Here is a 13,070-nt window from a genome sequence, read left to right on the forward strand (position 1 = left end):
AAATTCACAAAAGTAACATGAACCAGTCATGTACAGTATGCTGTTCCCAGAAATCAACTCCATCCAATCAACAGCTGACATTTTTCATGCCTTGTCCATCAGTACTGCAATGCTTTTTTTACTTTAAACTTTTAGATTTTTTAAAAGCATAAAGAAAGGCATTAACAGACTTCTACAGTAGCTTTGAATGTTATGGACCAGTAATCACTGCAGCACAAATGCAGCCTCAAAATTTCCGTACATGCACAGGTCTCTCCTGTGTTCATTAAAAGCAATGTCCTCCCTCCCCAATGTTACAATGGGCAAACTAATGATGAAAATATGAGGAGAAAATAGATTGGATTTGGTGCCCCAGTTGCTCAATGAATCATAAAAAGGTAATACAACGATGGACATTTCTTTCATTTTCAGTCTTGGCTGTAACTCAAGAATATAATGTAAACAAGAATGAGGATCATCTGTTACTGCACACAGTCATCTTTGTTTTAAAAAACAACAGAAACATCTCAACAGTCACAAAACAATACAAATTAATAGGACACTACCAGTGTATGATTATTACTGTATTATTGTAAAAACAAATGCAAAAATAATATGAACATATACTAGTACATTACGATAACTTGTGGTTTCATACAATCAGTGGTCACTTTATTAGATGCACCTATCTAGCACCGGGTAGGACCCCTTTTCCTTCCAGAACAGCCCAAATTCTTTGCAGCATGTACTCAGCAAGGTAACATTGCGCCATTCCTGCATGTTTCAGTCACACATTCATGCTGCAAACTTCCCATTCCACCTTAAATTCTAGCTCTCAAAGGCACTCAACTGGATTGAAATCTGGGGACTGTGCAGGCCATGGAAGTAAAGTCACTGAAATATTTGTGGAACAAGCTTGAGATGATGTGCGTTTGTGTCATTAAACATTATCCTGCTGGAAGTACCCATTTGAAATAGAGTAGACTGTAGCCATAAATTGACGCACATCATCAGCAACAATGCTTTAGTATGCAATGACATTCAGTGATGTTCAGTTGGTATTAAGGGGTCTAATGTGTGCCATGAAAACATTCCCCACACCATTACACTACTACCACCAGCCTGCACCGTTGACACAAAGCAGAATGGATTCATGTGGTTTATGCCAAATTCTGACCCTACTATCTGCATTTCACAGCAGAAATTTAGATTTGTCAGACTAGGCGATGTTTTTCCTATCTTCACTTATCCCACTGTCGCCTCATCTTCCTGTTCTTAGAGCTGACAGGACTAGAACCCTGCTTGGTCTTCTGCTGCTGTAGCCCATCTGCTTCAAGGTTTGATATCCATCCATATTGGGTGAACCATGTATGAAATGCAGCCCTTTTTTATACATAGTCCCAAAAATTTGGGGGCTCAAAAGTCAATGCCAATAAAGCAGACCATCATGGGGTGGAAAAAGCAGACCAAATTATCAGTTCATAAACAGTTAATTCTCGCAAACCTACCAATCTGTCTGAATTAAAGCAGTTCTGCAATGATGAGTGGGCTAAAATTCATTCACAGCAATGAGAAAGATTGACATCAAATTAAGGGAAGTGTTTGGTTTTAGTTTTTTCTGCTAAAGGTGGTTCAACCAGTTAGGTTTAAGGGGGAATATGGGTGATATGGATGTTTGATTACTTTTTCAATAAATAAATGAAATAATTTAAAAAAATGTTACTCAGGTTACCATTGTCTAATATTACATTTTGTCTGAAGATCTGAAACCATTCAGTGTGACAAATATCCAATAATATATATATATATATATATATGTGGCAAATACTTTTTCACACAACAGTAGCTAAAACATTGGGTGCGTCAAAATAAACTGCTTGGTACATTGTTAAGATGCAAGAACACACTGGCGAGTTCAGGAATGGCAAACAACCTGGTAGACCACAGAAGACCACTGTAGTGAATGACTGAAAAAGACTTTCAATTGTGAACAAAATCCCCTCGTCAACAGTTGAACAGAATATGAACACTCTGCAGGATGTAGACACGGACATGTCAAGGACTAAAATAATGAGAAGATTACACCAGCGTAGCAAGATGCAAACCACTGGCATGCCTCAAGAACAGAATGATTTGTGGAGAAAGAAAGGAACTGCTCATGGTTTCAATGGCTGAAAATGGCTGCAGTGCAGGATTTGCAACCAAGTACTAAACATGGCGAGTTTAAGATTACGTTAATTTGTCCAGTTACTTCTTGTCCTGTAAAATGGGGGGACTACGTATAAAAAGGGCTACAATTCCTATACTGGATATAGATCCTAATAACCTCCAATTAAAGTTGTCATTTTGTATTTTAAACACATATTCATTGTTTCATTTCAAATCCAATGTAGTGAAGTATAGAGCCAGAACAAAAAAATAGTGTCACTGTCCAAAATATGTATGGACTGCACTGTATACATATGAAACTGATGCAAAAAGCTGGATCAGTTCTTGCCTTACTGATTTGTGAATGTACTCTAAGCATCTAAATTAACCATTAAATCATAGGAGATCTTACTACTGAGGCAATAAGCAACTTCTGGCCTGTAATTTTACAAAATCCACAGTAGACCATAAAGGCCCACAACTGCTAGGTATCTCGGAGTCTGCTTACAATTTGCACAATTTTGCTTACAAAAATCCTGGAGGATTCCATCAAGGACCTTCTGAGACAGAAAATCTCAGTAGACTTTCCGCCAGTCAAACAATTTGCACTACTCACAGCCTTTCAAATGAAATATCACATTATTTACAGCCAAGACTTCAAAACCACCAAAGACAATGGCCATCTGTGAAAGAATTTTTTTAGACCTAAGGACAGACAAATTGCAATACAGTGTTGGCTGCAGACCTTTTGTCTTCTTCATTCCATATCTGAATGGTTTCAGGCAACAAAAAGGAGAAAGAGTCTGGTGTAGAGGCAATGACTAAAACACAGGTAGGTGTGTGTGTGTGTGTGTGTGTGTGTGTTTGTGTGAGAGTATGTATGTGTGTGTGCGTGTGTGTGTGTGAGAGAGAGAGAGAGAGAGAGAGAGAGAGCAGAGACAGAGACAGAGAGAGGCTTGTGGCACAATTTCACCTATATTTCAATGCTGGATAGTAGATTGACATCTCCTCCTTCCCCCACCCATCTTTAAAAAAAGGATCTCTTGTAATAATGAACCAATAACAGGATTTCTTTATTGGGAGTCAATGACATCAGGCTCCAAAGCAGGAAACATTTACTTTTTTGTCTGCAGTATGGAGGGGTAGGGGTGACACAAGACTATTGTGGTGGCACACTGCCTCAGACCCTACACAGGCAATCTCATTGTGAGGCACGTGTGGGGGTCATGGGAGATGGGAGTTGGGGGTGGGGGGGTGGGGACGACTGTTTTCACTACAGTCCTGTTAATCCAGAGGTGGTTAACGAGGGTCGTATGCATTTCTGGTTTTCAAGCCAACTTCTGGCCTAAATTACATAATTAGCCCAACCATTTACACCATCTGACATTGTAGCTACATTTCTTGATCAGTGTATGAATGACAGCAGAAGTCCTCCCTACATGTCCCTATATAAGACATTTTACTGTGATCTAATCTATGAGTGAACTAATGTTGCTGTATGTAGCCAAACAACTCATTTAGCCAGTGTAATTAGTGGAAACGAAAACCTGCACACACACCAGCCCTCCAGGACCAGAATTGCCCAGCCCTGTGTTTAACTGTAATGCAGACAACACTGCCTTCTCTTCTCTCGGGCCTACTGGGACACATTAGAAGAGCAGGTGTGATACAATGGTGGCATGAGGCAACTGCAATATTTTTTCGGTGGGTGCCTGGTGGCTCATCCTAATAAGCACCATTACAGCACATGGATGAGCCCAAGGTATGACACTGAATTTGGTCTGTAACAGTGCCAACTGTGGCCAGCAGCCCAGTGGGGCAACATTTAACTGGGGCTAGTGCTGCCCAGGGAGGAAGAGTTTCAGCCAGCCAAGATGACAATGTCTCATCCAGCACCAGGTTGCGGGTTTAGTGACATGCAAGCAGCTGTTTTGCCCACATAAGACCTAAGGTGAACTGGGGGGGGGGGGGGGGTGGCTTGAAATTTGAATGTGCCCTGTTAAATCAGTGCCAGAAATGTTCCTTCTGAGGGACAAGATGTGAAAAAATACCTGGTCAACCATGTGTGTAAAAAAAAAGAAAGACTAGAGAAGTAGATAATTTACACTTTCATGAGCTTCAGTCAAGTGAATTATCAAACCAGTATCCTTATTCCTGTCAGGTTTTTAAAAACCTCAGACACAGAAAGACTGTAAAAATTCAGTGGAAAGACGAACACTACTTTCACTTATAATACTTTGCCTTTGACTGCACAATCACTCATCATGACAAACATAACGAACATGACATTAACACAGTGCACACTTCACAAGCTTTTTCAGAAACACAGAAATCTTACAACTTAAAAGTACAAGCAGGGAAGTAAGTTTCCCCAGCATCATTAACATGTCACTGATCATGCCAAAACAAGGTTAGGAGTGACTTTTTTTGCAAAATGAGGACAAGCAGTAAGTAGTGTTAAATAGACAAACACTCTGGGGGATATCATAGACTCTGTAAATCCTAATTTCAATTTTTTCATTAAGCATCAGAAATCTGTAATTGTGTGCCAGTGAAAATGTATGGTTTTTTAATTGTTTTTTCTTATTTTTTACTTTTGACATTGACAAACATATAGCTGCAATAGTAAGCCATGGATGGCTTGTTCATCTATGAACAGAAGACGTGGAAGACAAAACTTAATTTAAAGGCAATGAAGGCAATCCACTGAAGACAACCCATTGCCATAAAAGCATAAAAGGGCTGGGTGGATTTTCTCTTTTAATAGCCATGCCAGACAAAAGTTCAAAAACACAACACACTGTGTTCATTGACAGAGATCGCTACTGAAGTTTCTGTGTTCAGCAACCTGTACTTTCTCTGGCTGAATGGCAGGTTTAATGTCATTAATGCCACAGCAGCTGCACAAAACAAGACTGAAGTACAGCTTCAGGCAGTGGGAGGGCTATCGGGTTCAAAGGCTGGACAGAATACACAGTATACTGGAGCAGGAACAGCTAGAGAAGTGGTGCTATAGAACCTTGGCTCTATGACTCAAAGTCTCTGTTCCCCTTACAGTTGTTTGCAAACCCCTGAAAACAGTGCAACATTGAAAGTATTGCTTCAGAATAATTACATTTTAACTTTGCCTCCTTATTTAGTGATTTATGATTTCTTGAGATAAGTATAAAAATCAGTCCATGTTGTTTTAGGACGTGTAAAAAGTGGAAAATATGGCAAATTAAAAGAAAAGAAAATAATTCATAATAGTCACGTAAGTAATTGCTCTATTTCTTATGAAACTGTTACTTTAGTGAAATTGAATTTCCAAGAATTTTGTTTAATCCTTTATTTTTTATTTCACAAAAGCCATATTCCAAAGCAATGTACAGTCATAGATGATACAAGTACAAGGAAAGCAAGGAAAAGCATGTAAAATTAAGGCAATGCACAATGTTTTCTTCTCCTTTTTAAAGAATGTAATCTTGTAAATACCTAGACAAAACTAATCCCACTACGAAAGACGACCCAGTGGAAACAAACAACGCTTCCTGATGCATAATCGGGGAGATCTAGGTTTGCTGGTCACATTTTAGAATTAGGATAAATAGGCAGATTTTATCACCACTACCTAACGAAACCGCTTTACCTCGGATGAATCGTTTAACTGAATCGGTCTGCGGCATAGATTATTTTATCAGCACTGACGGAATGTAGTTCCCGAGGATGAGAACTAATATGATGGCTTAATTTAAAGTCCATCTTTAATCTCTAGTTTTATTAGTCTACGTCATAGCCTGATATGTAATGCTATTCCAGAAATATGTTTTATATGGCACCCTACCGCACTCTTGCCCCCTAGAAGGCACAACCTTGTATCTGTAATTCGAATGTTGTGTCATTCCTATCTGTATCGCGGTGATCTTTTTCTTTGCTAAGTGATTGTCTGTCAGAGAGAAAGAATATGCCTACTGCAGGTAATATAATGCATTCTCGCATTGGTTCATAAAATTTACTAGTTTAGAATCTCGTTACAACGAACATACACTTATGATTAATACCTGGCGTTCTGACTTTTACAACTACTGAATGTTACAGTTTACTGCAGTGTCCCGAAGGAAGAATATATATTTATGTAATTGAATCAGTAGCCTGTTACTGCATCTGTTGATCTTTTAAACTAGTCGTTGTCAGACCATTACATTACATTACATTACAGGCATTTAGCAGACGCTCTTATCCAGAGCGACTTACACAACTTTTTACATAGCACTTTACATTGTATCCATTTATACAGCTGGATATATACTGAAGCAATGCAGGTTAAGTACCTTGCTCAAGGGTACAACGGCAGTGTCCTTACCCGGGAATCGAACCTGCGACCTTTCGGTTACAAGCGCAGTTCCTTACCCACTGTGCCACACTCCGTCCCTTGATGATACTCCAACCGACTTATGAATATGAAATGTGCCTATAATAAAATGGCTATAAACAGTTGGTGTTGGCAAATATATAAGTTTCTCTCTTAATCTTAAATTATTTAAATTCTCTTTTTATATCGACATTTCTTACCTCCAAAGAGATGAGGTGAAAGGTGTGCTGGGAGTGAACCAATCAAGAGCCGGGGAGCCCCCTGACCTCCACGTGACCTGTCCATGTCTCCAGCGGGTTCTTCTGGGGTACTGCTGCCGGACCCATGGGAGCTGTAAGCCCCACTATTATTGGGGATGTTGATACCCGACTGAGGCCTGATTTCTGATCCACCTCCACTACCCCCCACCGATCTTGCCCTGGGGCCAACATGCTGAGCCGCAGTCGATGTGGCTCCCGAGGCCCAATGAGCTGAGGCACCATATGCGTGGAATCTCATTGCCATTGCTGCAGTTCTGCCATTGCCGTTACTAGTGGAGGTGCTCGACGGCAGATCCGAGCCCGAGTAAGCCCTGGTTCGACCATTAGCAGCTGGGCTGCTCTGTTTTGCCCCCATGTTTGCAGCCCTATGCCAATATGTCCACAGATTTCCTTTATTTATTTAAGACTGATAACCGGTGTGGCAATTGAGGTGGTTTTATGGCAATTAAAATGATTTTTAAAATTACAAAAATAGGTCCTTGCAATAAGATGGCAAAGAAAAACTACTTATAGTTATTTAAATCCCAATCATCATGTTATGAAAGTACTAACAACATAAAAGCGAACTAACAACAATGTAAAATAAGTTTAGTAGCGAAGACTGCCAGTGCACTCCATGTGACAAAAAGAAATTAAACTAAATTAAATAAAAAACTTTTTTAAAGTGCTCAGAACATGTCCAGTCGATATTCCACAAGCAATACTTGCTGATGTACTCCAATTGTTAGCTTTTCTGGTATCCGCCGCTTGTTTCGGCTTAATTTGCTTTCGCTGTTGTTTTCTTTGTACTGTATTCTCCGCCATGCCTCTTTATAATGGAAAAGTAAACAAGCACACTCCTCACGCTTCCTCCTTGCGCTACTCTTGACAGAAAAGCAGTTACAAATGAAGATAGTGGGCAATATGACACAAAGTAGCAGAGCAGAAATTGACGAGAAAGGAGTGAGACAGCGTACGTGTTGCAATCCTGTCTGCTCGCCGAGTGTGGAGTCTGAGGGACTGCCCTCCCTCTTTGTGCGTCAGGTGACGTAAGCACCAGCAGGGCATAATCCCAGCAACATTCGACAATAAAACAGTGCTTAAGGACAGTCACACATAAGCACAATCAAGGCAACCTCAGTCTGCGCTACCATAGTTATTGCGTTTTCTTGAGGGAATCGGTAGGCTACTGCATGCAGTCAATTCAGAAAAAAACTGTAGATTAGGCTGCTTGAGGCAGTCGCTCCTCCTTTGATAACCACTGCTGTACAGTGTCGCACGTTTCAAGGTCGATTTGTTGGGCAACGCAAGCCGTGCGCGAGACAGCTGAACTGAAGGTAGCCTACTACATGTTATGTCAGCACCAGCCATGAGTGAAAATATTTTCACTTTCAGCACTCATTTTCGCAGTTTCACTTTTTAACTATTTATTTTGTAATGATCCGACTTCATCCCATGCAATTTGATAAATCAGCTATAGTATTTTACCATTCTGTCACAACCAGGGAATTTTCATGCGTGATCCTGTTTATAAGATACGCCATTAGGAATAAAATGTGAAAGAGGGGCTACAAAACAAACTCACAGATAGAGATGTAAGCAAATTTAGCAAATCTTTATTTTTAATGGAACAGCTAAAAAGAGTCTATATCTTATTCATATTTCCATAATACTTTATCTGTTGCTAACACATTCCAAACTAAATAAAAGTGATATATGGGTTTGTAACAGGTTTGTTCAACCTAAGTTTCCCTTAAGTAGGCGTAACAGTTTAAATTAACAGTTTCAAAGCAGTATATTTTTACAGATGTTTTCCTCCTCAAGTCTTGAATGTGGGCTGATTCCTGCCTTCATAACTGAGCAAAGATAATTGCACCTTGTAACCCACAGCTCCTTCCTTCAACATTTGATGACAAAATCCAGAGTGCGGGTGCATCTTCCATTGACACAGCCCTTTATATTAGTCTTCTTCTTCTTTTGGCTGTTCCCATTAGGGGTCGCTACAGCGGATCATCCGTTTCCATCTCTTCCTGTCCTCTGCATCTTCCTCTGTCGCACCAACCTCCTGCAAGTCCTCCCTCACCATATCCATAAACCTCTTCTTTGGCCTTTCTCTTTTCCTTTTGCCTGGCAGCTCCATCTTCAGTATCCTTCTCCCAATATACCCAGCATCTCTCCTCCGCACATATCCAAACCATCTCAATCTTGTTTCTTTCACTTTGTCTCTAAACCGTCTAACCTGAGCTGTCGCTCTAATATATTCATTCCTAATCCTGTCCATCCTTGTTGCTTCCAACAAAAATCTTAGCATCTTCAACTCTGCCACCTCCAGCTTCGCCTCCTGTCTTTTCGTCAGTGCCACCGTCTCCAAACCATACAACATAGCTGGTCTCACTACCCTCTTGTAAACCTTCCCTTTCACTCTTGCTGGTACCCTTCTGTCGCAAATCATTCCTGACACTCTTCTCCACCTACCCCACCCTGCCTGCACTCTCTTCCGCACTCCCTGTTACTTTGAACAGTTGACCCCAAGTACAGCCCTTTATATTAGTGTTTTGCAGAAATTGTACTTGCAAGTACTTGTTGCAGGGCTGCTGTCAGGGTGGACAATCGGGTACGTTTTCCCCGGCCCTGGAGGAGGGAGGGGGGCCAATGCTCTGTGAACTTGTGGTAAATATTATTGTCCACGGCTCAAGAATAATATAATGATACAATTTTGTCCTGGGCCTGGGAATTTCACCCAGCAGTCCTGACTTGCTGACCCAATTGAATTTTGTTGTTGTTTGCCTTTTGTGTTGTGTATTTCCTCTTGTAATTTTGTTCTTTATTGATATCATGTGACCCAGAAACAGAATTACTTTATTTCTTGTAAGAGTATGTTTGTATTGCAGCCAACAGAAAGAATGCTACCACACGAACGTACAGACGCAGGCCGGCACAAATGCATGCACACACACACACACACACACACACAGGCAGTTTATACAACAGACAGGCATACACTGAACAATATATTAACCTTCCCCTAACATAAATATAATATGTACATCCTAGAAGGGGAACTTGTTTTACAAATATCACAAAAAAGTAGAGCTGTGCCCTGCATTTTAAACACTGTGAATGTAACAATATCTCATTGTTTATTGCCAATAATTGCCATCTGACTGAATGCACTGTTAACCTGTACACAGCAGTTGACAGTGATCAAGGCAACACTAAAGGACACCGAAAGAATTGTCTAAGTGGAAAATATTTACTTGACAGTAACTATATATTGAACAGCCTTTATTGACATACGTAATCCGGTTTCACGACCTTCTTTCACACAAAATGTATGTCCTTATGCCCATTCAGTATTTCTGTTTTTAATGTGTTGCAAGTCAAATTAAAATGTATTTAAATAGGATTTTTCTACCCCTATATAAGTAAATCTCTGTACGTTAAAAAAAGGTGTCTTTAGAATTATATTAAAAATAGAAACATTACTGATACGCGTTTGCATTCACAAATTGGGTCAGGTTTTTTTTCATTTTCTGAAGATAACACACTGAATACATTAAGATGGTCCACCTTTGATTATTAATTCCCTTGTGTGCAATTGCAGAAATTCAGAAAAAATACCACTGAGCTCTCACAATTGAAACAGCAGATCTGCGGTGGGTTTCCCGTATGCCTCTTAACGCGAAGAACCTCTTTAAATGCCACTTACGATCATTCTTAAAATAACGTGGCTTTCCCAAACACATTCGTAACAAAGTTAGGAGCCGTCCAGATCACTCGTTCGCAGCAAAGAACCTTTCTGCAGCGCACACAACACGCATGCGCTTTCGAAGCATGTTCAAAATCACAGCCAACAATTGCCGAAAAAGTGCAGCAGCTTCATAGTCTATTATTTTTCATGCATACCCAGTGTAAATATCATAAATATATAAAATACATACCCTTAAAATGAAAACTGTATTTGAATATGATTTTGAATTACAGTGTATTAAATTAAATTGAACACAACTGTCACATTGATAACTTTATTATTTTGAATCCATTTAAATGCAATTGAAATTAATAAACTAATGATAATCAAATTACGTTTCATTAATAAAACAATTTGCTGCACCTGTAATTGTATAAATAATACACTCCTGTATTGTGGAGAATAGGCTAAATTGTCATGGCTGCACTTCGGTACCTAACTCCTGTGCCTGAACCAAAGGTAGAGAAAAATCGTGAGAACAAATGCTGCAAACAGGGTCAACTTTAATCCATTATACCACTTCACAAATGAAGCCAGGGGTAGGCAATTATTTACCTATTATTTGTGGAATCTTTTCTTTTAATACTTTAATGATGTATTTCGTTTAAAAACACACTCGGAATCAAAATGGTTATAGTAATGGTAAATGATAATGTAGCCTATTCTCACATTTCGAGCACTTCATTTTTCAGTTTTGATTGGCTACAAACGAGTCACATACAAACTTATGAGATCGGTTTATCAACTACTCATGCTGTATCGAGAACTCGCTTTGCAAAGAAGCTCTTTAAATTCCTCTTAACAGTCCGTCTAACTGCGTCTTGGAAATCCACTCAACGAGAGAACGTTCGTTGCTTAAATGCCTCGTAAACAGAGATTAATCATAAAATCCAATGAATGGGGAAACCCACCCCAGCAGATCAGCCATGCTGCCATTAAGGAACTACCAGAGGAACTTCAAGATGAACTAGGACGCAAAAAGCTGGAGAAGCTCATCCATGCACTAGAACAGTATTGCAGCATTTTATTTTATTTATTTATTTTTAGAATTGTGTGAGGTATTTTAAATTCAGTGGCCATCGTATGACATTGTGTAAGGTGTACAAAGTGGAAGGCTTACGAGTAGTACTGTTAATTCCATTGTGACAAAATGGAAGAATGGCTCAAGCCAGACACTGCCAAGTTCAGGCTGCTCTACCAAACTGAGCAACTGGACAATAATGGCAACTGTCACAGAAGTTGTTAGCTACAAACACAGAGACTCATTAGCTGAAATGGGAGAAACTGTGAATTTGATCCTGGGCCATGAGGCTCAACCTAGTACTAGAACAGTATTTCTGCATTTTGAGTATGGTAGGGGTGAGGATTTTTATTGATGACACTGTCAGGTGTACTGAGAGGAAGGCTGAACAGGCGGATGTCTCTTTCCACATGCACCACTGATCAGTGGATGGCTCATTTCCTGGCTGAACAGCGACTGCTTACAGATGCGGAAGCTTACACACTGCCAACCAGTGGGTTCAGGGACAGGGTAATTAATCATAGACTTCCCCCTATCAAGAGGGGTAGTAATGCTGGGTTGAAAACACCAGGTTGTCTGATCAGCCCGATTAACACTCCTCTACAGTCTGAGAGGGTATTGCCATGCAAATAGGCAAACCTAAGTTCCTAGTAACTTCCAACATGAATACACTCAGAATCTTTGAGAATTACCCTTTGAAAATGGTTGCAATGCCCTTTATAAAAAAAAAAAAATATTTCATGTTTTTCTTTAATCCCCCAATTTGGATGATTTATTTTCCACTATCTATACTATGAGCTGTCCAGGTGCAGCAGCAGAGGGCAGTGTAACTAGGGTTGCTGATGGAGGCAGATTGCTGGCACCAGATCAGCTAGAAGAACTGCTATTGAGTTACAAGAATGGAAATACCCTGCAAACTGAAACACTTCCTTCCACGACGAGGCTACGGCTAATTGTGCTCCACCATTGGAGCTGACAGACAGTCTTCATGATCAGTATTTGATTCAGACCACAGGGTGCATCATTGCAGTCAAAGTAAATTACTTAGCTGGATATGTGCCAGGTATTTAACTGTCAGTCCATATAAAGCCATATTTGTAGAAAGCAGAGAACCAATGACTGGCCTGAAGCTCCTTGTACATATTATCCAGGAGAGTAATCATCAATATCAGGCTAAGTAAGTTTGCAGGTTTGTGGAGTATATTTGTCAGTACAGCCGACAAGAGTTCTTTGAGGAGACAGCATGAGGGCTTCTGAGTTTGGTCATCATGGGCTAAGCAATGGGCTAACTGTTTCAATGCTACATTCCACACAGTCAGCCGGCCACACATTCCCTCAGCCTATTGTGAAGGAAATTCCTTGAATGATATAAATAGGATTCTGAAAACGGCTGGCAAAATAGTTTCATTGAGGAACAAAGGAACTCAGTGATACTGAGACAGAGTAAAAGAAGAGGGTGATTTCATCTTATTACAGAGCTTTCTGACGTGTCATACTTGTACTAACTAAAGACAACACGTGTGACTGTGTTTTAAGCATCAACAGCATTCTTTTAATAAAACCACACGTAGAAATGGCTAC

General features: G+C 40.0%; 1 protein-coding gene and 1 long non-coding RNA gene across 2 annotated transcripts in view; one reads left to right on the forward strand and one right to left on the reverse strand.

Moving 5' to 3' along the window:
* Positions 1 to 7,093, reverse strand: part of znrf2b (zinc and ring finger 2b) — a 36,811-nt gene extending 29,718 nt beyond the window's left edge. The window contains exon 1 of the mRNA XM_064344098.1: positions 6,679 to 7,093. Within this exon, the coding sequence (XP_064200168.1) occupies positions 6,679 to 7,093 (415 nt within the window). The remainder of the gene's footprint in view (positions 1 to 6,678) is intronic.
* Positions 5,184 to 7,624, forward strand: LOC135259587 (uncharacterized). The gene is made up of 2 exons (XR_010331335.1): positions 5,184 to 5,380; positions 6,687 to 7,624. It is a non-coding gene; the product is annotated as an uncharacterized LOC135259587 (long non-coding RNA).
* The last annotated feature ends 5,446 nt before the right edge of the window (positions 7,625 to 13,070 follow it).

This window comes from Anguilla rostrata, chromosome 1 (assembly GCF_018555375.3).
Source record: "Anguilla rostrata isolate EN2019 chromosome 1, ASM1855537v3, whole genome shotgun sequence".
NCBI lineage: Eukaryota > Metazoa > Chordata > Actinopteri > Anguilliformes > Anguillidae > Anguilla > Anguilla rostrata.